Raw genomic sequence first — 27,836 nt, forward strand, 5'->3', positions numbered from 1 at the left:
CCCAGATCCTCGGATTTGAAGAATAATCCAAACATGTTGATCGCGTTACTATCAAGCACTTGTCTCTACTTTGGTCACTCATTTGTTTGATTTGTATGCAGGCATGTGTGTAACATTGTGATAATGATCATGTCGTGCTTCAAGATATGATCGTATTTGTGGTGTCCAGGCTAATGCAGGTCAACCGAGTCGAAATCGGGTCACAGCGTTGGATAAAAGTACCATGTTATATGTAGCAAATGTTTATCAAATGGTAAAAAGATTCAACTGGAATAATAATCCATTTTAGGGCATTGGACTGATTCTCCATACTCGACCAGCCCAGAAGCGTTGGGCATCAAAGTTACTCCCAAGGGTTCCTTCCATGGGCCACTCTATTCAACCCCTTCAAGTCCCCTAAGATTAGTACATACAACAATATCAATATTAGTTCTTATTCACTCAGAAAAGCCAATGTGTTTACCATGAACCACTTGAACTCATATGCTGCACGTTCGTTTCTAAGAGTGAAATAGTCACTATTGGGACCTCCCTAAGCTATGACCTACAGTTCTCTCAAGGGGGCTTTTAGTAAAACAGGAGTTCTAAACAACTACAACTACAATGTATAATGTATAATGTAACTAGAATATCTAAATGAAAAGCAATAGTCATAGTTCAGGAGGCCGAGATACCCGACAGATCCGAAATATATATACCGGCAATCCCGGATGCACCAAACCCCTAGGACTATGCTATATTGAAATGACCCAAAAAGGAATCTATATATCTAACTACAGCCAACATACATAACTAACTAACTAGTTAATATGTAACTACATACGATGTACGGAGTACACTTGCAAATTGGACTTGATACCGAATCACCCGAGACATCAGATAATAAACAAGAAGGATCTAAAGGATCCAAATGTCAAAATGTCATACGAGGCAGTCAGCCCTGGTAAGCCTAGATCTTCCACATCACCCCATAATCCCCATTGACCTCGTGGTTGTGGACAAGGCTCTCACTCCGAAACAGGTTCTAAGTGGATCGGCCATAAGTACTCCGTACCATCAGACGATATTCTGGATAGTGACAAATGGTGCAGTAAAAACTAATCTACTTACTCCGTACTCCATTCCATACCAGTGTGTTGTAACTAAATAGGGATACATATGTAAATATAATATAACTACGTAGTTATGTAGAGTCTACTCCGTAAACCCTAAACAGTCGGGCTTAACTCGGCCGGCCGAACCGCAGAATCTCATTTGACTCCACCTCCCTTTTTATCCTTCTTTTTCTTCTTGACTGGAAGATACGGAGTTACAAGCTGAGGCATCAGATTCGGCCTTGGTTTGAGACACATAAAGTACATATATGTACATAAAGTCCTTACTACAACATACCTAGGTAGGTCATGATCGGTCGGCCGAATCACTGAAACTGCCGGCATTCGGACTAGGAGAGAGGCATCTAAGAAGATCTGCCGAATTCTATGGAGTTTCGATTTTTCACTTTTTACTTTCTACTTCCTACTTTCTACTTCTAACAAGCCTCAATGCAAATATCCAGCACCTCCCATACATGTTAGAGAGATTCATATATTGGTAATATCATTCTTCCCCACGGGGTTACGGGGTTGGGGAAGGGTGGTAAGTATATAGCGGTGAAGATGCTAACCTCATAGAAATGCCCAGGAATTATATATTCCCGATCTCCCCATGTTCCTCAAACGCCAGCACTGGGAAACAAAACAAGAAGTAGGTGAAGGGTTACACTACTGGGTGGTCCCCACTCATGCTGGGGAACAACATCACATCCGAAACACGACCAAGGATATTCCGCATACTCAGACCTTCCATCGGCTGCAAACCTGCATTGGCGGTAGATGGCATGTTGGGACTAGGTTCAAGAGAGGGAGAGGAAGGCAACACAAGGGGAGAATATGCTGTGCTCGATGGTTGTCCTGCTGAACTACCCGTGGGAGCGCTGAAGGCCTCGCGAATCTCACGCAGAGCACGGAGGGACGAAGACAGATGTTTGGCAGAGTCGGTGCGGTTGTTATGGTCCAGGTCCCCCTCTTCATATACATGGTCCGCCAGAACCATCTCCAGCCTATCGATCAGCTGCCAGGTCTGGGGACTGTCGTCATTTGCGACAAGCAAAAACGCCGATGCAATGCTTCGCTGCAGACTGATCCAGGACCGGGAGCAGTGGGAATTGATCTCGTGCAATTCGACAAACGCTTCGATTGTGTTGATCAAGCTGCCGATACAGTCTTCGCGGATCATTGCACGACGTGGTGGCTCCAAATGGGAATGTGGGTCGAGCGAGACACGACATAACACAGAGAGAAGATACGAGGAGTGCAGGCGCAATTCGGTACGCTCGATATGATCGGATAGGGACCGACAGTTGCCTCGATACCGTAGATGAGGAGTCGCTTCAGTGAGCATGCGGTGGATCTGTTGCTTATACTCACGGATCTCGTGGATATGTGTCTGAGACGATCCGGGATACATACGTGACCGCAGGACTTCCAATGCCAAGGATACAATGCGACAGAGAGTCTCAAAGTATGAGCGATGGCCCGGCATTGATTTGGGGTCGAATGGAATTTCAGGTTGGCTGACCATGGTGATGGATGGTCGGTCATAGGCAAGTGAGAAATGGCTGTTCTGGAAGGCCATTGTCCACCTGACAAATGTGAGCTTTGAGATCCACCAAAAGAGAGAGACGAAAAAAAAAAAAAGGATACCTACCAGACACGCCTTCGCACTTCCTGTTCTGCAAATGAGAACCCGGACGACTCAACATGGAGCCCCAGAACAAGACACATTCGCTCCGTCATACCTGATATCGGTTAGCTCGATCATCTCATTGGACATATTCAACACGTACCAAGCAAAGTATATGAGGCACCTGCATTCATATTATATGAAAGTACATTGCTAATGATGAGAAGAATCTGAATTACTTCTATAGTGGGTTGCGATACATAATTCAACATCCGAAGACATTGATACGCACAGGAAACTGAAGAAAGTCAGTACATCACCCCAGACCTTCCTAGAATGTGACGCACCGTATACCCATGAGGTCAACTCACGGTCGGTTTCGGGGATGTCAGACAACTGGCAACCCGACGCAAGAACCGCAAAAAGCAGACTGAGAAAAGCCAACGGCATGTCGAATGGTTTTACTAATCCGTTGGCATCGGCTTTATAGAGACCTCCTGCTCGCCGTCGATTATCGAGCAGTCGTTTGGTTTGTCGTTCTAATTGTGGGATGTCCGAAAGGACTGGGTATAAAACTGATCCTATATCTTGGTAAAACGCCAGGAATCTGACAATTGGAATTAGCATGCATCTCAGAACACCCCAAATCTCCAACTCACTCCAAACACCGTCCGTCTTCCGGAAGAACCGCACAAACACCCGCGATATTGAATGTGAACGGATCAGAGGACCACAAATCCACAAATGGATATGCAGCCGACTCATTTCCCAAAGCAAGTTCAGCAAGAAGATCGTCCTGAGGCAGCGCCTGCGCTGTGTCCTCTGACCTCTTCGATTTATCCAGGATATCAACCAGGGCCGACCGCGACCCGAGATGGACCGCACCCGTCTTCAAGACATTCGACCCGTAGACACCTTCCGACCGGGTGGAAGCTCTTCGTTCAATTCGTTCTGGTTCTGGTTCTGGTTCTGGCGGTTTGCGAGTCGAGTGTGTCTGGAAGAGCGAGTGCAGACTGCCGAGGATCTGTTCCATTGCGACCATCTTGCTATTGATTTCATCCCATTCCGCCTGGGAAATATCAATTATATCCGGTAAATCTGGATCGACGCTGGCGCTCGAAGGACGATCGGTTGCATATGAGCCAGCGATTGTGGGAGCTGAGCTGGTATATGGGAGGATGGTGGGAGAGGTAAAGGTGGGTTGCTGTGATGGGGTGGAGGAGGTAGTGACGATTGTAGGAGGAATAGGTTGTTTCGCAGAAGATGGACGACCGTAGGAGCAGGTGAAGTTTCGTTTAGTGCAATTGCCGCAGGGGACATTGCGATCGCAGCGGACTTTGCTTGCTCGACAAGGTAGGCAGGTTTTGCATTCGCGCGGGCGGCGACGGATAGGGTAAGTTGGCATAATGTGAAATTTTTGGACTCTCCCCTCTCTCTTTCTCTCTTTTTTTTCTTCACAGCTGGATCCCTGTGATCGACAGCAGAGAAATGATGGGGGAGGCTGCCTGCGGCGACCGGGTAATAGGAGGGAGCGGCATAGGAAGACGTAGATCAAGTTTCTCAAGGCTGAAAATGGACAACCCTCACTGGTACTGACCAGTCAGAATAACACCACTAAGGAATGAGTACAAAAGTCTAGCCCTGAAAGTGATTGATGCGTCTTAACGGTGCCTCTCATCGGAGGTCCGTGAGTTGCCCCGGATTGTCCGAATGAACAGAGAAACTTTGGGAAGAGCCGAGGAGGAAGGCTAGTGTGATAAGATGTGACGAGTCGGAAAAGGCTTGGACTTCGGTCTTAAACAGGATGCCAAGGTATTTTGTATATTTTATATTAGGAAGAGAGATTGGGAAGGTTAAAGTGGAAAAAAAGAAGGTGTAAATTGTGAAGTTGCCCAGGTGGCAGATGATTTCATAATGGATGTTCCCTTTCGCCTATCGCCCTGATTCCTCCAGGGCTGATTCCTACTTTGTAATTTGGTGGATTTGATCGACCTTTTGTTTTGTTTTTATATACTTGTTATTGACTTCCTTGAAGATTATTATATATGTAGATATGTATATATACATATTTAGTATGTAGATGCAAGCGTTACAACACTAATTGGCTCTATATATCCCACACACACATAGGGCCCTGGGTCATATAAATTCATGATCATTTCTATAACTAGCATAAAAGGTATCACTCATACATCAGTAGTTGCCGAAGGAATTCATGACACATGTATATACCTCTGTATCAGAAAATATCATATATTTCACACCTTGGACTTCTTTTCGGACACCTGCGGTACCACCCACCAGTCATGCCAACGAGACTTAGATCCAACCTCAGGAACAATCACTTCCAAGTTGAGAGACTTGTCTTCAGTAGGGGATGCTGTGGACAGAGCCTTCTTGACCGCCTCGACGGCAAGGCTGGTTCCAATACAGGCACGCATGGTGTTTTTCACGTCGCGCTTCCAATCCTCTTCAATGGCCGAAGATGGCGGTTGGTTTGGTGCGGATGGGTTATCAATGAATGCCCCATTGGCAAGGGTCGCCTCCCATGCTTTGCGTGCTTCTGTAATGGCTTTCGTGGCACGCTCCAAAATGGTTGCGTCGGAATCCCCTTCGAGACCTGCCTCGCGCTGGTATTCCTCATATGGGACCAACTCTGGCAATGTGATAGGGATGAACGGCTTCATGCGGATTTCGTAGCGGAGACGATCAGTAGAATATGCCTGGGGAGATGAGGCAGACGGGAGCACATTGTGCCGGGCGAGTACAACGTACAACGCATGTAGAGCGATCGCGAAGGCATCCACCGCAATGATATGTGTGGTCAACCTCTCCAGGGCGTGGAATGATCGGTGAAACGCAGATGCCTTTTGAGAGGAGCTTCCAGAGCGGTCGCCAGTAGACATCAAGTCGCGTTTTCGTGCAGCCACAGTAAACGTGCGAATGCGATCAATGTGGCCGAGATGTGTAGAACAAATATGAGACAAATACCAGTACATGCCCGGTAATTCTTCCGGAGAGTAGATCGACAGCTCAAAGCCCATCTGGAGAATGAGTCGGAACTGGACGAGCTTCTGGTGATAGGCCCAGCTACTAAGTGGGAAGGACCAGGTCGGTTCGCCGCCTTGGAATCGCAGAGGTGGTTCCGCACTCAAAGTGCGGAGCTCAAGGTCAATTTCTTCTGCCTGCCTTAAGTCAGCATAAACACTCAAATAGCAAATAGAGACAGGGCAAGACTGACCTCCATCTGCAGATTGTCCCAATCGACGAGGGTATGGCAGAGCGTTCGGCGCATCCGACACCTGTTTAGACAGGCACATCGCACAGTATCAACAAACGGCTGTGAAAGTTAGCAGTCGTGACCCGTCATAATCTATATGTTCACTAACCTGGGCGAATCGCTTCACGAAACCATCCATCTTCTGGGCAATCTGGAACCGAGGATCAGACGGGACTTCTACCTCCTCAGTGTTAGACTCGAGCAAAATATTGGCAGGTAAGACGAGTTCAGCGAGTTCATCGTATAAAAACTCCTTGACCGGGACGGCACCGAGGATCGTCATGTTGCTGACAATCAATGCTTGGAGAAGGCAACGAATATAAATTGATGGTTGTGGTTTTCGTGAAAGCAAAGTCCATATAGCAGTCTGTAATACAAGACAAGTTAGTACCAAAACTAGCCTCGAGTTCAAGAGTACATACCTTGAAATTGCTGGGACCAGTGTAATCAAGCATCTGCTGCATGTCTATCGCATCTTGGCACAGTCGTTTCAGATGTGCCAGCGCATCATCGGAGGAAATAGTAACCATCGGACGAGGCGGCACTGTGCTAGCAAGCTTGCGCTGAATCTTCAAACTGAAGGCATCTGGCACAGGCTTTCCTAGTGCGACTGTCTCTGCCAGAGGTCGAAGTTGAGCTATACACGAGGTGAAGTTTTCCGCAGATCTAGTTTCAAGAACTTCAACGTCCTGTTGTAGTGCGGACAAAAACTCATGCCGAAACACTAGTCGGCAATGGATGGCATCTTTCAGCTTCTGGTCAATATCAGTCTGCTCCGCAACCCAAGAAACCGCCTGGTCCAGCAGACGGTGGAAGTGGGATATATCGAAGGCAGACAGAAGATTACGGTTGTATAATTGACTGACAAAATCCTCTTCCTAGTTGGCAGATAATATTAGCGACAGCCAAAGAACTAGTTCGGGGGCCAGCCCACTAACCTCGTAATAATATTCAGTGGCCACTCGGAGATGCACAAAATCACAAGCTTTGACCAGTGCCAGACAATATGCTCTCAAGACGAGGTTGACCAAAGGAGAATCACTGGGTACACGGTCAAAACGAGCGTCGTCCATGGTCCTCGGCACCGGCCACAATAATCTATCGAGATAGATTGATGTGAAAAGCGTCTGAGACAGAGGATGTCCCTTATGCCACGCCACCTGCGATTAAATCAGCAACCTGCGTGTCTCCATATAGGCGATATTATCTCCCACCTCGTGGCACAGCAACTGGTCCATCAAGCCAACGACTTCCTCTGGTGTCAACGGCCGCCGTACGTCGTAGTCGTCTTCTAGCGCCTGCGCGAGATTTTCTCCGGGGGCTATATAGCCGCTATCCATCTTCGAGTCCATTATCTATGCGGGTTCGATTATCGTCAGCTGCAATTCTCGTTGCACGTTTCACATCGGGTGAGGAAGCTGACGCACCTCCAATGCGCCCACAGCCTCGAACAGGGTGAACGTCTCATCTTTCACGAGCTGCCCTGCATTTAGTTCTGCGAGGAAAAATAGTTAGGCACTCGATCGAAGCTGCTGGGGCAATATGCTTACTGGAAGCGGCCATTGTAAATTCAGCGGTAATATCGCGGGGTGCGGACTGCGCAAATCGCGGACGGGGGACGCGAACTTCATTATTCGGCAGCATCACAAAGAATCACAAGTTCTTCCCACAGTGCTGTTTTTATTACAGGTGTTCAAACAAGTATTTTGCTGTCGGACGTGTTCTGAGAAATCGACAAATCGAGGGGGAGGTGGGGATGTGAGCGGAGGAAAAAGAGAGTCGGGAAGTTGGCAACCGGGTCCTAGAGGTGACGTGCAACATCTGACCGGCCACCCCCGGGCAGTATAAGAATTCTTACGGCAGTTTTAATTAACAGCTTAAGCGTGAAGCGTGGTGCGAAAACAAAGACGAGTGCGATTCTAAGCTCTGCCCAACCAGACAGGCCGGTATTGCTACACATATACATTTCAATGCCTCCCTCGGACCAAAAACTCACTCCAGTCCGTCACACTCAGGCCGTGCATATCTCCAAGCTCGGTTCTCTCAGGTTATGGGCGAAGAAGGCTTATTTCTCAGCAGCCTTGGCGAGGGCCTCGTTGTTGGCCTGGGCAAGGGACTTGACATCACCCTGCTTGCCGTTCTGTTTGTCGTAACATTGTCATCAGTCAAAATTCTGCAGCTCAGAGCTCGGGAAGTTCACTAACCTCCCACTTGGCAAAACGGAGGTCCATCTGGCCGCGGCGCTCAGAGGCGAGGCGAGGGCCTTCCTTCAAGGAACGGCGCACCGTGCGGGCGGCGATGGCCAGGTAGCGGTTGTAGCTGGGGTTGGGGTTAGCATTGACTTTAAAGACAATTCGTGAATTCGTACGTCAAACCGGCGGCTTTCCAGGCAGCAGTCATTTTGAAGAGAGTGTGGGAGGTATGGTTCGATTGAAGGGGTGAAAACGGTTCGGGTGAGTTTGGAAGCGTTCGACTTCGGAGGATCGGGATGTCAGGATCACGTGTAGAGGATTCTATATTGGGAAGGCGGTGATTACCATGGCGGTGTGGATATGCTCGGTTTGAATATTCGGTGCCTGAGGGCACGTGATACAGGAAGAAGGATTGACCGAGTGTAAAGATTGATCCGACATAGTTGATAAGCGCATCGTCCACGGGTGTTTGTATTCACGTGATGACGTCTATTTTGACCACATCCCTTCCTTGTGCGAAGAAAACCATATATCGCGACACACTATGCTCTCCATACCCACGACCTTTAATTAATAAAACTTTGATTACTATGCGCCATTGGATCCTCACTTACCGTATTATCTATGTTTTATTTGTCTATTCAAGGTTAGCGGGGTATGCAGAGGCGCCGCGAAGGTTTGTAGATTGTTCGTTACATTTGACAACACCGTACTCAAATGAACATTATACAACGTGACATACTCTCTCTATTAGCCCTATATTATCTAATTGATTAAATTATAGTCTCTATATACAATTTAGTCTTCCGTAAGTATATTCCGTAGGTTTTATTCGTTTTTCCGAGGTAGGTAGAGTGTACAAGTGCTACCACGAATTTATATAGATCGTTCGTCACGTTTGCCAATATCCTATATAGAAGGAATATACACAATGCGACACCCTACGTTCTCTAGCTCTATAAGTTGAATTCGTAAAATTGCAATTAGTATATACTATTGGCACGTCAATAATTGCATTCCGTGACTTTTATTTCTTTTTTCGAGGCTGTTGGGGCGTACAACGTCGCGGCGAAGTCATATAGGTCGTTCGTCACAACAGCATAAACGCGCATCTTTATGTCTATTCAAGGTTGGCGGGGTGTCTAAGCGGCGCCGCGAAGTTTTATAGATTGTTCGTCACATTTGACAACACTATACTTGAAAGAACACTATACAACGCGACACACTCTCTCTATTATCCCTATATTATCTTATTGATTAAATTGTAGTCTCAATAGGCAATTTAGTCTTCCATAAGTATATTCCGTAGGTTTTATTCGTTTTTCCGAGGTAGGTAGAGTGTACAAATGCTACCACGAATTTATATAGATCGTTCGTCACGTTTGCCAATATCCTATATAGAAGGAATATAACACAATGCGACACCCTACGTTCTCTAGCTCTATAAGTTGAATTCGTAAAATTGCAATTAGTATATACTATTGGCACGTCAATAATTGCATTCCGTGACTTTTATTTCTTTTTTCGAGGCTGTTGGGGCGTAGAAGCGTCGAGGTGAAGTCATATGGGTCGTTCGTCATAAGAGTAGTATAAACGCGTATCTTTATTTGTCTATTCAAGGTTGGTAGGGTGTCCAAGCGGCGCCGCAAAGGTTTATGGATTGTTCGTCACATTTAACAACATCGCACTCAAAAGAACACTATACAATGCGACACACTCTCTCTATTAGCCCTATATTATCTAATTGATTAAATTGTAGTCTCTATAGGCAATATAGTCATCCGTAAGTATATTCCGTAGGTTTTATTCGTTTTTCCGAGGTAGGTAAAGTACATAAGCGCTACCACGAAGTTATATAGATCGTTCGTCACGTTTGCCAATATCCTATATAGAAGGAATACGACACAATGCGACACCCTACGTTCTCTAGCTTCATAAGTTGAATTCGTAAAATTGCAATCGGTATATGCGATTGGCACGTCAATAATTGCGTTCCGTGATTTTCATTTCTTTTTTCGAGGCTGTTGGGGCGTAGAAGCGTTGCGGCAAAGTCATATGGGTCGTCCGTCACAGGAGCAGCATAAATACGTATCGTCGCCGTATCAGATACAAGTTTCGCAGCCACAGTGCGTGCCTGGATTGCTACCTAGGTAGGCAGATCAGATGCGTTGTCAGCACATGTAAACAACAACGTAGGCTTCGACCAGCAGGGTTTGCTGTGCATAAGGAAAGATCGAACCTGCTGTTTGTAATGCGGGGTATAGATTGCTCCGATCGGTATCAACCACGTGCATACAATACGCGAGGTCGACTTCGAAAGCAAGTAGGAAACAAAGGACTCCAAGGCAGATCCTGCAAAGCAATCCACGTGGTCCCTTTCTCAAGGACAATTGCCATCTCCCACCACTTCCTTCGGTCACCACTTCTCTTACTTACCTTTCAGTCTCATCGACCATCATCCATCTTCCATCATCCATACCATTCACCATCTTTCTGTGCTTCCATACCAGATCATCTCGAATCGACAGTGCGTCTTTAGCATATCCACCAGGTGAGTAACCCAGCTTTGCACTGGCAATAGTTCATATGTTCCCCTGACACATTCCCAATCCCCACAATGGAGCTCCTGCATCTGTGCATCATAAACACAAGGTCCTGTGGCACACTGTTGGTCTTGGGACCCCGCACTTCCATCCAATACATTGGGGGATCTGGGTTGCTGTGGCACCTAGTGAACCTTGTTGAGGATTGGATCCTGCACATCAACGTTCAACATCTGCCAGGCTCATACAAATTGTATGGTCTCTTGGCAACTGTGGGACAAGTCCATCGTGTCGAGAACCTTGCGATGCGGGGTCCTTGCATCAGATCAATGATGACCTAGTGCCTTTCATGGTACTGGATGTCAACATTGCACCATACAGTTGGAGCATGGACACCAATTGCTGTGGGTATGGGCATTCTTAACAGCCTCTTTGGGTAATGCCCTAAGAGCCTGTGCTCATGGTTAGCCTTGTTGCTCTCTGCATTTTGTCTAAACATACCTCGTTTGGGCAGCGACCGGTGTCAGACTCCAGCCAACTGCATACTTCATTGCAATTCCACATTGCGAACATTGTGTGCTCCTTGGACTTGGTCCATCGCGGTCGGATGTTGCGATGCATCTCCTGTCTGCAGAAAAGGCATTCACAAATACCTTTTCCCCTTTCGCTTTGACAAATTTTGCAGCAATGTGGAACCCATTGATCATGTCCAGTTACCCACCTCATGTCCCGTCCATCCAACCATCCTGTGTTTATTTTGTTTGTTATGAACACAATTGCTAATGATATTGTCGTACACAGGATACAAGTGGAGCGTCCCTCCAACATGCCGACGAAGAAGAAATCCAGCGGCCGCAAGCGCGACCACGAGGCGGACCTTGCTGAGCTTGAGCAGCTCCGGAAGGAAATCGCCGAACGGGACAAGGCCGAAAAGGTCCGCAAGGCTGAACAGGCTCGGAAGAAGGAAGAGGCTGCTCGCAAGGAGGAAGAGGCTACCCGCAAGGAGCAAGAGAGCCAGGGCAAGCGGCAAGTCTTCAGCCGGCGCCAACGTACACTCGTTCGCTGGGATGGTATGTGGTCTTCCCTTTTCTTGTTTCCCTTTTATTCCCAATCTTGTTTCATCTTTTTGTTGCGGGAGTCCATGGAGGTGTTGTCAAATCCAGGAATATCCACGGATAGATGGGATGTTGCCACATTGACTTGCATTCATATGATAAACTTGCCATTGAATTACGCTGATAATTGACTGAAACAGTTGACACCGATATCCGACTTTTACTGGCCATCCAGTATGGCTGCAATAAGCTTGGGGTGAAGATTCCTTGGAAGGAGGTTGCAGAAGCCATGGGACCGAAGTTCACGGAGGGTGCAATCGTCCAGCATTTGTCAAAGCTGCGCACCAAACGGGAGGAGCAGGACAAGCCCAACCCGCCTCCACTGAAGCGTGCAGGAAACGGTTATCACAAGAACGACACAAACGGCAAGAAGGAAGCGCTGCCTTCTCCAAAGGATGACGCTGCGCCAAGCACTCGCAAGCGGCGTCACCGTAGTCCATCCGATGAGGATTCCGAAGGCAGTGTCTACGCTCTCAAGAAGAAGCAGTTTAAGAACAACAAGAAGGAGAAGGTCTTCGTTGCCCCCAAGCTGCGTTCCAAGCACGAAGAAACCGACAGCGATGACTCCCAGAAGCTCGTCTGTGTCGGAGCAGAATGGCTTCGTGACTTCACTGAAGGCGATGACCGTGCGAATGACAACGAATCGACTACTTCTGAGGAGAGCGAGAAGTCAACCGAAAGCGGCGAGTCTACTTCTCAAGCCGCCAAGAAGTCTCAGACCAAGAAGAAGTCAAAGATAGTGAAACTGCAGGTGGATCCCGCGCGCATGGCTATTCTTGACACTAAACTTCGCGACTCGGCAACTTCCCGCGAGCCTGTCACTCCAACCAACCCACATCGCGTTGTGACTAACATGGCACCCGTTCGCTCATCTTATTACCCTTACATGCCTGCCAGTTCTAGCGCCGCTTTCCCTCCCCAGACCCGCGGAAGTTCCATCCAATACCCCTCGAATGGGCCAAGCCCATTTGACTATGCCAACCGGTCTGCGGCTGTTCCCGGTGCTGCTCCAAGCCCTGTCTCGGGTGGAGTGTCTGGTTTGGAGGAAATGAACGCCGCGGTTTATTCGCGATTTGAGATGGTCCCCGAAATGCAACGTGCCGACCAGTATAGCGGTCAAGACACTTTCCCCATGGACAGCTACATTGAGAGCAAGTTCCTTTCTGACAGTGAGCTGTTTGACAAGCTCCCCGAAGTCGAGCCACCTCGGTACCTTGGGTACGAGGGCGAGGACGTGAAGGAATTTTAATTTCCTGGCTCGTTGATCATGGTTTCTAGCTCCGCTGATGCTGTCCCATGATTCTTTCCGGTGGGGACGATGATTTTCTTTTTTCTTGCTTTTTTCTTGCTCTTCTCTTGCTCTTCTCTTGCTTTTTCTTGCTTTTTCTTGCCTTTTCTTGCCTTTTCTTGCCTTTTCTTGCCTTTTCTTGCCTTTCTTGCCTTTCCTTGCTTTTCCTTGCTTTTCCTTGCTTTTCTTGCTTTTCTTGCCTTTCTTGCTCTTCTTGCTCTTTTCTTGCTTTTTCTTTGCTTTTTCCTGCGTTTGCTTTTCTTCGTTTTTTGCTTTTTCCGCTGGTTGATCGGGGGAGATGGGTGAGCATCTCCCCCGGTCAACGGGTGGACCTCCGGATAATTGATCTTGCGTGATATGGAGTCACGTCTTATCCGGGGGTGTACCCCAGCGACTCTTTCATGCGTTGCTCGTTGGCCCCCTATGGGGGGCCCAGTAGTTAGTTACTTTAATAAGAGCATATCGCAAAACAATCGATTTCAAACGTATTTCGTAGGTCACAGAGAGAATGCTCACTACTTCATTGTGATCCAATAGGGAGATCAGAATAAAGTGATATGAGGATTATTGCAATGCCCCTGGATTGATCTTTGATTGTAAGAGGGTTGGGAGGGAGCCTTGTGACTATGATTTGATGTGGACTTGCGTGTGTTTTTTGTGTCAATCCTCGAGTATCAAATTATTGATATATGGTGGTAGGATTGGATTTATGACACAGTGAAGATATAGATACAAATCACAAAGCATACAGATCAGCGTGAGACGAAAAAAGAAGCAAACTGAAGCCTTCCACAGATAAATACATTTTAGCTAACGGCTTAAATATGTATGTAGTTATAACATACATAACTAACTAATTAGTTATATGTAACTACTGGACTCTCCCTGGCAAGTAGGTCTTTCCTATCTAAGCTGCCGCTTTCATGCCACCAGACTTAGGCTCACTGTGACAGGCTTATGGTATTGGGCTAGCTAATAGTGGCGGGTGCGTACATCACCAGGGGCAGAGGTGTTGTCGGAAGAAGCAATCAAATCAACCACGCCAAGCCATGACTCCTTCTGGCGAATGATCCAGCCGTTGTCTCCAGGCCAAAATGGGAGTGCAAATCAGTAGGAATCATGATTTCAATCAATATTTGAGTGTCGCTAGAATAGACCACCTCATCTCACCTTCAAAATCTCGGGATCCCATGCACCTTCAACCTAGGCCTCAAGCTTCTTGAGCCGAATGGCTGCAGAACATTATACTACAACCGATGCAGTATAAATTGGCATTGTCATATATGGGTTGCAGTTCTGTTTGGCGTTCTTACATTTATTTTGTCTATCGTAGCGGTGACATATATATATACTTTCTGTTGCTCAATTTGCGGGTATATTTTGATTGGATCCACAGTATGAATTGATTATTGTCAAGAGAATGCGTGCATCCAGGCGCTTTGCATTATTAATTAAGATCTGTCTGTTGATCAATAATATCACCAATGAACTAAGTCCCTTGTGTGTCGAGTTTGCATAGTCCTACAGTCTAAGGAACAGGAAAAGCCTATTTGCAACTATCTACAGCATTTACTTGTACCTAAACTACTACGAAAAATGAATCTTATTGTCACACCTCATTTTGTGAAGTAGGACTTACATACCCAACACTGTACTAATCTAGGCACTAACCGAGGTAGTATACATATGTACCCGGCATACCAAGCATATGTTTGTACATATGTACCAAGCACCAAACCAAACAGAATATGTACATATATATATATATATATATATAATATATTTCTTCTCAAAGAGAATATATGACAAAAAAAGAATACCTTAATAAATTTGTTATACTGACTATAGAAGATCTACAATATTTCGACAGCCGATTTAACTCCGCTCTTCCGGCTCACGTGACGGTTCTAGCTGTTTCTGCCGCCAAGCTCTGGGGATGAAGGAAGCGCCTGGAAAATTTTCGATACTTTGGCTTCATCTCTCCCTCAGCTTTCTCCATCTATTTCTTTTTCCCCCCTACAAACACTTTATTTCCTGGGTTGTTGTATTTCTCTCTTTTTTTAATTATTTTAATCTTCCTTGTTCCTAGCCATGCAGCGCGCTCTCTCTACCCGGACCTCTGTCCTCTCGGCCGCTTCCAAGCGTGCCCCTTTCTGTCGCTCGACTTTGAACCTCCAGCAGCAGCGTTTTGCTCACAAGGTGCGTTGGATTGGCAATGGCTTGAAGCATCATATTGCTTTTCCATTAGCCCCGTGTTCCGCCGATTCCGAGGCCTTCAATCGTTCCCCTTGCTAACAGCAACTAGGAGATCAAGTTTGGCGTCGAAGCTCGTGCCAGTCTTCTTAAGGGTGTTGACACTCTTGCTAAGGCTGTCACTTCCACACTCGGTCCCAAGGGTCGCAATGTCCTCATCGACTCCCCCTACGGCTCCCCCAAGATCACCAAAGGTAAGATTTCCATCAAGACAAACACGTGGTGATTCGCAAAAAGACTAATCATTCCCTAGACGGTGTAAGTGTCGCCCGGGCCATCCAGCTTCAGGACAAGTTCGAGAACCTTGGTGCCCGCCTCATCCAGGATGTTGCCTCCAAGACCAACGAGGTTGCTGGTGACGGTACCACTACCGCCACTGTCCTCTCTCGCGCCATCTTCTCCGAGACCGTCAAGAACGTTGCCGCCGGCTGCAACCCCATGGATCTGCGCCGCGGTATCCAGGCTGCCGTTGAGGCCGCCGTGGAATACCTCCAGGCCAATGCCCGCCCCATCACCACCGGTGAGGAGATCGCCCAGGTCGCCACTATCTCCGCCAACGGTGACACCCACGTCGGCAAGCTCATCTCCACCGCCATGGAGCGTGTTGGCAAGGAGGGTGTCATTACCGTCAAGGAGGGCAAGACCCTGGAGGATGAGCTCGAGGTCACCGAGGGTATGCGCTTCGACCGTGGCTACACCTCCCCTTACTTCATCACCGACCCCAAGTCCCAGAAGGTCGAATTCGAGAAGCCCCTGATCCTGCTCTCTGAGAAGAAGATCTCCGCTGTCCAGGACATTCTCCCCGCCCTTGAGGCCTCCACCACCCTCCGCCGCCCTCTCGTCATCATTGCCGAGGACATCGAGGGTGAGGCTCTCGCCGTCTGCATTCTGAACAAGCTCCGTGGTCAGCTCCAGGTCGCCGCCGTCAAGGCCCCCGGGTTCGGTGACAACCGCAAGAGCATCCTCGGTGATCTCGCTGTTCTCACCAACGGTACTGTCTTCACTGATGAGCTCGACATCAAGCTCGAGAAGCTCACCCCGGAGATGCTCGGCTCCACCGGTGCCATCACCATCACCAAGGAGGACACCATTATCCTCAACGGCGAGGGTAGCAAGGACAACATCACCCAGCGCTGCGAGCAGATCCGCGGTGTTATGGCTGACCCCACTACCTCCGAGTACGAGAAGGAGAAGCTGCAGGAGCGTCTCGCCAAGCTCTCCGGCGGTGTCGCTGTCATTAAGGTTGGTGGTTCCTCCGAGGTTGAGGTCGGTGAGAAGAAGGACCGTGTTGTGGACGCCCTCAACGCCACCCGCGCTGCCGTTGAGGAGGGTATTCTCCCCGGTGGTGGTACCGCTCTGCTCAAGGCCTCCGCCAACGGTCTTGGTGGTGTCAAGCCCGCCAACTTCGATCAGCAGCTCGGTGTCAGCATCATCAAGAGCGCCATCTGCCGCCCTGCCCGCACCATTGTTGAGAACGCCGGTCTCGAAGGCTCCGTCATTGTCGGCAAGCTGACCGACGAGTACGCCAAGGACTTCAACCGCGGATACGACAGTGCCACCAGCCAGTACGTCGACATGATCGCCGCCGGTATCGTCGATCCCCTCAAGGTTGTCCGCACCGCTCTGGTTGATGCCAGTGGTGTCGCCTCCCTCCTCGGTACTACCGAGGTCGCCATTGTCGATGCTCCCGAGGAGAAGGGCCCTGCCCCTCCTGCTGGTGGCATGGGTGGCATGGGTGGTATGGGTGGCATGGGCGGCGGCATGTTCTAAAGCCTCTGACCCCCTCCCCCTGAAGAATTACTTCGAGCGCTCCTCTTTGCATCGTAGCCTGTTCTGATTCTGGGATATTTGTGTAATGTCTTTTCTTTGTGTGCCTATCTGGTGTTGATTTTGTTTTTCATATTTTTTTTCATACCTGTATTCTTTTGGACTTGTTCTGATCTCTCTCTCTCTCTCTCTCTCTCCTCTCTCCTCTCTACCTGGGGCTTGACCCAGAGAAAGGTTCCACTGTACTATATTATGTATTCCAATGAAGTCTTATCTGATACAGCTTACTGAATTATGTCTCTTTAATTTTGATATTGTGCTGGTTTTAAGTTCGTTTGGGTCTCCCTGGGGCCCGCCAGCCCTTGTTTTTAGAGTTCCAATATACTCGGCAAGTATTTCGAGATGCTCCATACGGGGTATTCCATATCAACCTTGGAACATTCCATATTCCCACATATCAAATTATAAGAAAACCATTGGCCACTCGGCTCGGCTGTTTGTGCGGGTTAAGCTATAGAGGGTCTAGACTCGAAGGGACGAATAGCAATGATATGGACATTAACAGGGATCAATAATATACATATAACTATAGGTACCAAGCCCAATATATAGGCGGGTGGGAACGGCAAATAACCTGGAGACCTGTACTTTTCTTCCTCTCTTCACTTCTCTCTCTCTCTCTCTCTACGGCTCTTTACTCCGCTTATTTCTAGTCCCTTTCCCTCTCGTGTCACCAGATTATTCCGGCATTCCGGTCCTGCATTTCCTTGCATCTTTGCTCCCGACTTGGATTCGCTTCCTGAATTTCGCTATCATCGTCGAATACTTTGGCTATCGGGAATGCATACGACGCTTGCAGGGAACACATCGTGTTGGCACTTCCGTCGCCGGTCACCATACGTACGGTTATGACAATCTCTCTGATACCCCATGTTCTGTTGTTAACTTGCCTCTAGATTCACTGCACGACCTAGAAAGCCCTTAGTCGATTCCAATCGACAATAGACCGTGATTGCCGCCCAATGGCTGCTATGGTGGATACCGCTCGGCCAGCCCTGGTGAGCGATGCAGATCTCATGCAAGCACGAGCAGCTCTCCAGCACCAACAGAGCCCAGAAGTCTCCATTCCCCGAGAATTTATCTCTCTCATCGTCGACGAACTGATCTACCGCCGCGAGTCACATTCTTCCATAGCGGAAATCGAACACGAACGGTCAGACCTTCGGAAGGAACTCCTCAAACACATCCACATCAATGAAGCATTTCAGAAAGAACTGCGGGAGATCGGCGAGATCATCACCCAGGTCGCCCATGGCGATCTTTCACAGCGGGCCCGCATGCATCCCCTCGAGATGTCACCTGACATTGCTACCTTCAAGCAGACGATCAATACCATGATGGATCAGTTGCAAGTTTTCAGTCAAGAGGTATCCAAGGTAGCTAGGGAGGTCGGCACGGAAGGTGTATTAGGTGGGCAGGCGAAGATCGAGGGAATTCAGGGCATTTGGCATGAATTAACCGTCAATGTGAATGCCATGGCCAACAATCTGACCACGCAGGTCCGCGATATCACCACCGTAACGACTGCGGTTGCCAAGGGTGATTTGCAGCGAAAGGTGCAGGCAGATTGTAAGGGTGAGATTTTGTTGTTGAAGAATATCATCAACGCGATGGTCGATCAGCTACGGGAATTTGCATTCGAGGTTAGCCGTGTTGCCCGCGAGGTCGGGTCAGATGGTGTACTTGGCGGCCAGGCTGTTGTGCACGGTGTTGAGGGTACCTGGAAGAATCTTACAGACAACGTCAATCGCATGGCATCGAATCTTACGCAGCAGGTCCGCGAAATTGCCGATGTGACGACGGCCGTTGCACGTGGTGATCTTACGAAGAAGGTGACTGCGGACGTGAAGGGCGAGATTTTGGATCTGAAGCTTACGATAAATGCCATGGTTGATCGGCTAAATCAGTTCGCGTTCGAGGTCAGCCGAGTCGCCCGTGAAGTAGGAACAGACGGCACGCTAGGCGGACAAGCGCAAGTTGAAAATGTCGAAGGTCGCTGGCGTGATTTGACCGATAACGTCAATACCATGGCCCAAAACCTAACTCTGCAAGTCAGGCAAATCTCCAACGTGACCCAAGCCATCGCGCGGGGCGATCTTAGTACCAAAATCGAGGTACACGCCCAGGGTGAGATCTTAACTCTGAAAGAGACAATCAATAGCATGATGGACGGGTTAGGGGAATTTGCCGGGGAAGTTAAAGGTGTGGCAAGGGATGTGGGTGTCCGGGGTAAACTCGGCGGTCAAGCCAACGTTGCCGGATCTCATGGAATTTGGAGATCGATCAGTGAAGATGTCAACACGATGGCGGACAATCTGACCTCCCAGGTTCGTGCCTTTGGTGAGATCACTGAGGCGGCGATGAGTGGAGATTTCACAAAATTGATTACCGTGTCAGCCTCTGGAGAAATGGACGATCTGAAACAAAAGATCAATAAGATGATATCAAGTCTGCGCGACAGCATTCAGCGCAATACGGCTGCTCGTGAAGCAGCAGAGCTGGCAAATCGGAGTAAATCCGAATTTTTGGCTAATATGAGGTATGTTAATCCCCACCCGGTCTCACTGGCTTCCAATTTTGTCTTGTACTAACCAGAATCTAGCCATGAGATTAGAACCCCGATGAATGGCATAATTGGGCTGTCGAGCTTAGCACTCGACACTGACGACCTCCAAGCTCCCGTAAGAGAGACTCTGAAGATGGTACACAATCTTGCCATTTCTCTCTTGACCATCATTGACGACATCCTTGATATCTCCAAAATTGAGGCTAACCATATGATAATCGAAAAGACGCCGTTCAGTCTTGGCGCAACAGTATTCAGTGTACTGAAAGCCCTCTCAGTGGAAACCAACGAGAAGGCATTGGGTTTAGTCTACACAGTAGATGGAGAAGTACCAGACTATCTGATAGGAGACGCATACCGACTACGGCAGGTCATGTTGAATTTAGTCGGCAATGCCATCAAGTTCACAGATCACGGCGAGATCCGAGTCACAGTAAAGCACGCACAGGACGAGAAGTGCGCTTCCGACGAAACAGCGTTCCAATTCTCTGTCTCAGATCCTGGAATTGGAATTGATGAAAGCAAACTTGGCTTGATCTTTGACAAGTTCCAACAAGCTGATGGATCGATGACCCGTCGTTTTGGCGGGACAGGTTTAGGCCTAGCAATCTCAAAAAGGCTTGTTTCTCTTATGGGCGGTGATATTTGGGTGACCTCAAACATGGGAGAAGGCAGCACATTTTCATTTACATGCCGAGTGAAGCTAGCTCAGCCACCGTCGAGCTTTACAGAGCAGCTCGCTCCCCACCGCGGCCGGCGCATTCTCTTCTTTGACCACGGTCTTGCGCGCGACTTCCCAATAGCCTCAGTGCTTATTGAGCTCGGCTTAGAGCTAGTCATTATAAAGGAAGAGCAGTTAGAGTGTGGCCAGTTCAAAAGTAACTGGGGCAGCACCTTCGACGCAATCCTTATCGAAAACTTGGAGATCGCCGCAAAGCTCCGAGCCTACCCAGACCTCCAACCCATTCCGCTAGTCATCACAGCGCACACTGTATCCCTAGCTCTTAGAGCAGCCGGTGAACTCGGTATAGCATCCTACATAACCGTACCCTGCCGGCCCATCGATCTATGGAACGGCATTCTTCCCGCCCTCGGCAACCGCGCAACCCGCACCCCATCAGGCTACACGCGCTCGTTAGCAATCCTTCTAGCAGAGGACAACGACGTGAACCAAAAGGTGGCCGTCCGAATACTTGAAAAATTCAACCACAATGTCACGGTCGTGGAAAACGGCCTGCAAGCCGTGAAAGAGGTCAAGCATCACCGGTACGATGTGGTCCTCATGGATGTGCAGATGCCCGTTATGGGTGGTTTCGAGGCCACAGGGAATATCAGACAGTATGAGAAGATGAATGGACTCCCTCGCACGCCGATCATTGCACTCACTGCGCATGCCATGCTTGGAGATCGTGAGAAGTGCATACAGGCTGGCATGGATGATTACTTGTCTAAGCCGTTGGACTCTGGTCGCATGATGCAGACTATCTTGAAGTGCTCAGCTATGAATCTTGCCTCACTGCCTGCTATTGAGGGATGAAGAGCACTCTGATATATGGGATGAAAATATGGAGATACCGGCTCCTTGCCCAGTTATCCCACCATTGGATTTTCGTCGAGCGCTTGTTTACTGCCTACAAAACTGATGTTGATGGCTATCCAGTCGAGTCTATTTCCTTCGAACGAGCTTGGAGTCTCCTTACACCGTTCCAACCCCAAACAACCTGCGTATCCTTATTCTCGCAACCTGCATACGTCTATGGGTTGGTTATGAACTTCAACATTTTGCTTTTGAACTTATGTATCTTTGAAATACCCCATGTCGAGCAGTCTGTTACCCATTTTCTTTTCCCTTATCTACATCACGGTGTTTGGCTTCTTAGCACGCGAGATGAACTAAATTCAAATCATGTCTAGCGGTGTTTCCGTTGTCTTCATGGTTACTTATATCCTTCAGTACACGAATATATACGTGTTGAGAATGAGAACCAAATTATTTTCAAGATTCGTTTTGTCCCTTGAGACGAGAGAGATATGTATATCCTCTGCCCATTCAGAATTTACGTTGGATCTCTTAGAGCGTGTGAGACTACAGGAAAAGGTATAAGCTCTCGCATATATGACAAAAACCAAGATATAAAATACAAGATGCAGGGGATATCAAACAGCCACCAAAAAGACAAAACCATGCCAAAAAGCAAGAATATACAAACTAAACCTCCCCACGACCTCTCCGATTCAATCCAGGCTTCACCTGAGACTTCTCCCTCTTAACCCCCTTCACCCCAGCAATCGGACCCCCCTGCCACCGCTGCCAGATATCCTCATCACGCTGCATATTCCTCCTCCCATAACCCAGGTACTCATCAAAGCGTTTCCTAAGTTCAGAATCCTCAGGCACAACATGAACATCCATTCTACTTGTAGCAGAATCCCACAAGTACGATTTAACCGGATGGACGATGAATTCTTTCCATAATCCCACGCCGATCTTGTGCGTTTTCGATACGATGTCGCGTAGTGTATCACTGAAAGCAACGAAGAGCGAGAGAGAGATAATTGCAAAGGAAGCCGGGGCTGGAGAATGTTAGTTGTTGTATTGATATAGTTAGTGTTTTGCAACGAAACGGACCTGCGATCTCGAACATTTCTCCTAGGGTTGGGTTTGTCTGTTCGCCGCTCCATTCCCGGGCATTGATTCCAAATAAGGAGGTAAAGAAGGATAGAGGGAGGAACCTTGGACCGTCAGAAATTGTTATTGAGGTTGTCATGGATCGACTTACACAACACTGAATATGGTGAAGACCATCACTGCTCGCGACTGCGTTTGAGCGACTTCAGCTTGCCAGCGAGTCATTTTGGCTTCGTCGACATTGGCCTGTTTCTGTTTGAGATCAAGGAGAGTTTCGACCTTACTTGTTAGCATTTGAGAATAGTAAGCAGGGAGGTAGAACTCACTGCTTTCTGTGTCAGATGGCTGTTTTCTTTCATATCGTTGATTTGCGAACGATACTCGTCGATCCGCTGTTGTGCTATATCGAGGAATGATTTACCATCCCCCTGTTATCGAAGTATTTGACCATACTGTTAATAACGGCGTCTTGTTGCTCAAGTAGCTTTAAAATGGTGGATAGCTCATCTTCGATGTCGCGTAGTTCAAGCAGGACGGAGAGGTCTTCCCGGTTTCGTCGAGCAACCTGCAGTTCTTTGTAGTCTTGTTGGGCGGCAGTCATGATCTTGCCGTCTGAGGTACGGTCATGATCCGCTGGGCGGTTTGTGAAGCCTCTATTTCGGAAGCGCTTGAAGGATTTGGTGACGGATTCGGTCTGATTTTGTTAAAAACAGCACTCTGAGAGGGGAGTAAGAAGGGTCACTCTTACCAATATGCTGATAGACTCCTCAAAGATGCGCAATACCTGCAGATCATGATTCAGAGTCTTGTCCAGCAGCACGGTGACAGCATGCAGCATAATGAGAGCAGCCAAGTCCCCAGCGGTCTCGAAGCGACGCGAGAGATCCCCATTCAACTCATTATAAATACTACTATGCAAGTTTGACTGTTCAAAAAGCTTTCCCTCAGAGGTCGTAGCCTCCTGATTCGGAAAGAAAGTAACAACAGTCTTCTGGTCAAGGATCCAAAGCCAGAGCTGATCAACCATCAGAACATTCCCATCCATAAACTCTCCAACATTCTCCTCGTTCTCGGGGTCATCATGTGCAGATTGCAAATACTCTTTAAGCTGTTCGTCAATGCGTGCCGGTCTGCGCGTACGTTTCCAGAGCATCTGGTCGTCGTCACGAGCGATAGTCGACCGCAGATTGGGATATCCGTATTGATCGAGTGTTCGGCGGAAATGAACCGGGGGCTCGCAGCCGAGATAGGTCCAGATGAGTTGGGCTTCCAGGCTTGCTTTTGAGATTCGGCCTGGGACGGGTCTCGATCGGCCTTGGTTTAGTCGGTCTTCGACTACTTTGCGTCGTTGGATTAGGTTGCGGTATGTATCCCAGTGGAGCTGGGGTGTGTTAGTACAGTGCGGAAGAAGGAAACTTGGTTAATTAGAAGAAATACTAACGTAGGGAGCCTGATAGGAATAGATGTCAGCGTTGGTATTGATATGGATGGTTTGGAACGTACATATAGAGCGAGTTGAGGATCCTCCGAAGCATCAGACGGGCTCTGTGGGATATCCATTTGTCTTGAGTGGATGCATGCGGGCTTGACGAAACGTGCATGAGGCTCGAGGTGACGAGCCCTATTAAGCCGGAGATACCAATTTTCGTCGTTGATAAATTTCCGAACACTGCAAAGGTAGTCAGCAACATACAGAGGTATGTATCTATGGAGTTCATATGCCCTACAAATTAGGCTCTTGTCTATCCTGACATGCTCGGCGGATGACTTGGGATACCCAACCAGTATGCGTGTACGGCACATGGATCCACATCAGTTTCTCAGTATCAGCTTCAGGCCGATCGAAACGCGGAACTGCTCGCGGTATATCCGGTATGTCGGCATTCTGGTTGATACGATCGCGAGTAGACTTGGGTATTGCCAGGAATGGCGATTGCACTGGCTGAGAGGTAGAAGAACTTCTATTATCTATTAGCTTAGGGTTTCGGCTCAAGCGTCGGACTGTGGTTTTCTTACGAAGGTGGCCGTTCAATACTTCCCTGGGAGCTGCTGTCAGAAGCACTTCTACGATGAGATCGCTTGAGTGGAATTAAGCCAAGCGCCTTGGTGAGTGAACTCTTTCGTTTCTGCTCCTCCGGCGGAGGGGTGTCACTTCGTGAGTCATTCAAGTAGCCCTCCCTCTCTGCTTCGGTGATATGGATCTTCGGAGACGGACCGGATGGATCATCGAAGCTTCGCCTGTAGGGTAGAGGAGCTCGAAGAGGCCTTGGCTTCTCGTCAGGGTGGTCATGATGGTGGTCATGTGGATCCGAGCCAGGAGCAATGTATGATGACCGAGGACTGTCAAAACTGCTGATTGACGAATCGTCCACGCCACTGGGCTGGACTCGGCCAAGTCTCTCCCGAAGGCAAACCGATGGGCCCCGAGAGAGGTAGTCTTCCAAGGAGACTGTGGTCGACCACAGCTTAAGGGGAGTTTCGTCACTGAGGCCCAGTGCAGTATCCTCAAAGAAGCCATTAATTTGGACCATGACTTTCTGTTCTACGCCCAACGGCGTATCCTCGCGCTTTGAGATTTCAACTGCAATGTCAACAGCATCATCGAGATCCTGCAGAAATCTATCTCGTGTGGACTCCTGGCCATGGAAACTTGCCGTTCCCGTATGGTCTGTTGCCATGGGTAGTTCCTGTTCATGCTCAATATCTAACAAACCCGACCGAATGGAAGTGATGGGAACATGGAACTCGAGTACATTATTTGTTTCAGCGTCGACTACACACATAGTGGAATCCACAGTTTCAAGAAAAGACCAGACCTTCATATCGGCCGAAAGGGTCTTGAACTGGTTTGACAGATGCCATAGCCGCTCTTGACGTGGACGCAATTGCTTCCTGAGCGCTGCAGGAGTCTCATGTTCTAGGTGGAGGAGATGGCGAATACTGGCAGCATACTCATCGGCGGAGAGATACGTGGAGCCTTGGTGGGGAGTTGCAAAGAACGCGATGCCATGACAGCTGGTTAAGATCGACTGGCTTGGCTCTCGTGATGCCAAGGCTAGGGCTGCTTTCACAACAAGACCGCCGGTGCTATGGCATATGAAAAGATGGGACGTCGACTTGGCTGGTGACTTTTAGTAAATTCTTCATAATTATGTAGTTATGAAAAGAGAAGATGATAACATACCTCATGTTTCCGCTCACTACGTAGTTGGTTCAACAGTCGTTCACCCAAGGTGTCGATTTTATCGTCACGCAGGTCTCCATATTTATACAGCAGGACTCGCGCTCGAGGAATATGCCGTAGTAGTTCAGTATCAAGCCAGGATGTCGCGCCATGCGCTATCCATGTCTTTCTATGATGGGCGCCGATAGGCGGCACAGCAACAATACTGTGCAATAAGTTAGTATCTGAATATGATAATATGGAATACGCACTTACTCAACATTAGTATCTGTTGCGACAGCAATATGCTCGAACCATGAGTGACTGTGGCCGGTCACGGGTGGTCGCGAAGTCATATTGGCGACTCCAGTTGAATATAGGATTCAAAACGTGGGGAAAATAGCAGGGACCAAGTCGAGAGGCAATCTGACCTTTCTTAAATGTCAACAAATCAGGGGGCGCACTTCAGCCTCATGTTGGGGTCCGGATGATCACGCCCCGACACCCTTAGCTTGCCCGCTGATACTCTCTGCCCTCGGGCTGTGTTGTGAGTCAAGGTCTTGCCATACGAGCTTTACATATATATGTATTATATGTATTATATGTGATATATCGATATTATTATATATCAGAGAGAGAGATTTCCATTAATGTATATACATAGAAACACCCAAAATTCCAAATGCAAATGCAAACGACTCTATAACTCGGCTCATGCGGTATCATCAGAAACGCCATAACAAAAACGAAGGTGGAGAGACAGAGAGACAGCGCATATATATTATAATTGTACAAAAGGGGAGATTATGCGTCGGAGTGTCGCCGTTCGTTGACCTCGCGGGCCATGCGCTTTCCAAGCTCATAGGTTGAGATCATGATAGCGCAGGCCGGGGCAACTTTTAAACATCGTGCCGTCCAACCACGGAATAGACCAGCGGTACCTTCTTCACGGAAGATGTGCATGAGGAATTTTGGTAAGGATAATTGTTCTGGCGCCAAGATGCCGAGGGGTAATGCCGTGCGGGGGGCGCCAGTGAGAGGGACATCGTCCAAATGTCGGAAAACCTGCTGTCGCGTCTTACCAACGTCGAACGGAGTAGTAACAAGTGCCGCTAAAGAACCCGAAACACCTCCGGAGATGAAGCTATCGAGGAAAGCTTGGAGACTTGATTCTTCGGGCTCATGATCCGAGCCCGATAGATGAGGGGCTTTCTGGCGCGCCGCGACCAGTGCCTTCCTCACCTCCTCGTATCCCCACCAGTAAAGCCCGGAGAAAGGAACATCGCGCCACATGGTAAGAGTGAACCCTCGCCAGAGTGAGCTATATCCCCTTGCCTGTGTCATATGGTACAAATCCTGCACTGTGGCTTTGAAATGGCCCGCGCCTGTCCCCGGAGTTGCCTGGAGACGCGTCCGGAACATCTCCAGCGGACTGGTCGCGGCTGCAGCCGCGACACGAGCCAAGGATCCAGCTATCAAGGGCGCATATCCATCAGACACGCGCTGCTTGATGGGACTTCGTTCATCTGTGCGCAGCCAGTCATAGCCAGCAAAGTAGATGACATTGGCCGGGATTCCCATCATCAGGGTCGGGCTCAACCCTCGCCACAGTGTCAATGTTCCTTCATTGCGTGCGATCTTCCGTAGCCCATCGAGAGTGGATGTGAATGTTCGCCGTTGTGTTTCTTCGACGGCGCAATCAATCGCCGGGTGTGGATGGGTTCCGACCACGGTCGCCTGAGATCCTAGCATGCACATCTGGGCATCGTTTCCGACCCAGAATACTTCACGACAACAGGATGTGATACCGAGGTTTGGAGGGAGGTTTTTCAAGGTTTGGGTGGTGTGGGAGGTAAAGGGTGAAGTGTTGTAGACCTGGGATTGTGATTGTAAACGGACTCGTACAACATCCAAGGGTGTCACTGCGAGCTGTTAGTACTCGGGATTCCAAGGATCGGGAGCTCTTCCGACTTACCTAGAAGACCTGTTAAGACATTGCCGGCGGTCGCAGACACCATCCGCTGGGCAGGAGTAATGTTATCTGTTGGGACAGGGCTCTTGGGTGGGGGAGGAGAGTCTGTCGCCGATGTAGTGGCCATTGTAGAATCTTCAAACTGTGCTGTCCATGATGTCCCTAGCGAGGCGTTTGAGTCTGTGCCGAACTGATTGCCAGTGGCGTCGCCTGAAGCAAATTCCACGTGCGGCATTCAATCAATTCGATGGTGAAAAAAAAGAAAACAAAAGAAAACAGTCCAG

At 48.6% G+C, this 27,836-nt stretch overlaps 9 protein-coding genes across 9 annotated transcripts; 3 read left to right on the plus strand and 6 right to left on the minus strand.

Moving 5' to 3' along the window:
- Nucleotides 1-1,758: 1,758 nt before the first annotated feature.
- On the minus strand, nucleotides 1,759-4,129 carry N7516_010928 (uncharacterized protein; the record flags this gene model as incomplete). The annotated part of the gene is made up of 5 exons (XM_057223646.1): nucleotides 1,759-2,683; nucleotides 2,749-2,839; nucleotides 2,888-3,022; nucleotides 3,072-3,331; nucleotides 3,384-4,129. 5 exons carry the CDS (start codon nucleotides 4,127-4,129, stop codon nucleotides 1,759-1,761), a joined length of 2,157 nt encoding a protein of 718 aa, XP_057068786.1.
- Nucleotides 4,130-4,982: 853 nt separating this feature from the next.
- Nucleotides 4,983-7,648, minus strand: N7516_010929 (N-alpha-acetyltransferase 35, NatC auxiliary subunit; the record flags this gene model as incomplete). Its single annotated transcript, XM_057223647.1, has 8 exons — nucleotides 4,983-5,909; nucleotides 5,966-6,064; nucleotides 6,114-6,371; nucleotides 6,427-6,882; nucleotides 6,943-7,164; nucleotides 7,219-7,359; nucleotides 7,432-7,499; nucleotides 7,555-7,648. 8 exons carry the CDS (start codon nucleotides 7,646-7,648, stop codon nucleotides 4,983-4,985), a joined length of 2,265 nt encoding a protein of 754 aa, XP_057068787.1.
- A 49-nt stretch (nucleotides 7,649-7,697) lies between these two features.
- On the minus strand, nucleotides 7,698-7,970 carry N7516_010930 (uncharacterized protein; the record flags this gene model as incomplete). Its single annotated transcript, XM_057223648.1, has 2 exons — nucleotides 7,698-7,805; nucleotides 7,863-7,970. The coding sequence occupies 2 exons, from the start codon at nucleotides 7,968-7,970 to the stop codon at nucleotides 7,698-7,700; spliced, it is 216 nt and encodes a 71-aa protein (XP_057068788.1).
- A 99-nt stretch (nucleotides 7,971-8,069) lies between these two features.
- On the minus strand, nucleotides 8,070-8,404 carry N7516_010931 (ATP synthase subunit epsilon family protein; the record flags this gene model as incomplete). The annotated part of the gene is made up of 3 exons (XM_057223649.1): nucleotides 8,070-8,144; nucleotides 8,209-8,323; nucleotides 8,373-8,404. The coding sequence occupies 3 exons, from the start codon at nucleotides 8,402-8,404 to the stop codon at nucleotides 8,070-8,072; spliced, it is 222 nt and encodes a 73-aa protein (XP_057068789.1).
- Nucleotides 8,405-11,565: 3,161 nt separating this feature from the next.
- Nucleotides 11,566-13,103, plus strand: N7516_010932 (uncharacterized protein; the record flags this gene model as incomplete). Its single annotated transcript, XM_057223650.1, has 2 exons — nucleotides 11,566-11,809; nucleotides 11,995-13,103. 2 exons carry the CDS (start codon nucleotides 11,566-11,568, stop codon nucleotides 13,101-13,103), a joined length of 1,353 nt encoding a protein of 450 aa, XP_057068790.1.
- Nucleotides 13,104-15,174: 2,071 nt separating this feature from the next.
- Nucleotides 15,175-17,245, plus strand: hsp60 (chaperone ATPase HSP60). The gene is made up of 3 exons (XM_057223651.1): nucleotides 15,175-15,341; nucleotides 15,448-15,589; nucleotides 15,649-17,245. Exons 1-3 carry the CDS (start codon nucleotides 15,234-15,236, stop codon nucleotides 17,163-17,165), a joined length of 1,767 nt encoding a protein of 588 aa, XP_057068791.1. The 5' UTR covers nucleotides 15,175-15,233; the 3' UTR covers nucleotides 17,166-17,245.
- Nucleotides 17,246-18,184: 939 nt separating this feature from the next.
- On the plus strand, nucleotides 18,185-21,325 carry N7516_010934 (uncharacterized protein; the record flags this gene model as incomplete). The annotated part of the gene is made up of 2 exons (XM_057223652.1): nucleotides 18,185-19,761; nucleotides 19,825-21,325. 2 exons carry the CDS (start codon nucleotides 18,185-18,187, stop codon nucleotides 21,323-21,325), a joined length of 3,078 nt encoding a protein of 1,025 aa, XP_057068792.1.
- Nucleotides 21,326-21,997: 672 nt separating this feature from the next.
- N7516_010935 (uncharacterized protein) lies at nucleotides 21,998-25,936 on the minus strand (the record flags this gene model as incomplete). The annotated part of the gene is made up of 11 exons (XM_057223653.1): nucleotides 21,998-22,362; nucleotides 22,418-22,521; nucleotides 22,569-22,696; nucleotides 22,744-22,809; nucleotides 22,839-23,111; nucleotides 23,166-23,798; nucleotides 23,921-24,086; nucleotides 24,145-24,378; nucleotides 24,434-25,533; nucleotides 25,602-25,806; nucleotides 25,857-25,936. 11 exons carry the CDS (start codon nucleotides 25,934-25,936, stop codon nucleotides 21,998-22,000), a joined length of 3,354 nt encoding a protein of 1,117 aa, XP_057068793.1.
- A 448-nt stretch (nucleotides 25,937-26,384) lies between these two features.
- On the minus strand, nucleotides 26,385-27,787 carry N7516_010936 (putative mitochondrial carrier protein; the record flags this gene model as incomplete). The annotated part of the gene is made up of 2 exons (XM_057223654.1): nucleotides 26,385-27,502; nucleotides 27,556-27,787. The coding sequence occupies 2 exons, from the start codon at nucleotides 27,785-27,787 to the stop codon at nucleotides 26,385-26,387; spliced, it is 1,350 nt and encodes a 449-aa protein (XP_057068794.1).
- Nucleotides 27,788-27,836: the final 49 nt, after the last annotated feature.

This window comes from Penicillium verrucosum (genome assembly GCF_028828655.1).
Source record: "Penicillium verrucosum strain IBT 35672 chromosome Unknown utg000005l_segment0_segment0, whole genome shotgun sequence".
Lineage (NCBI taxonomy): Eukaryota > Fungi > Ascomycota > Eurotiomycetes > Eurotiales > Aspergillaceae > Penicillium > Penicillium verrucosum.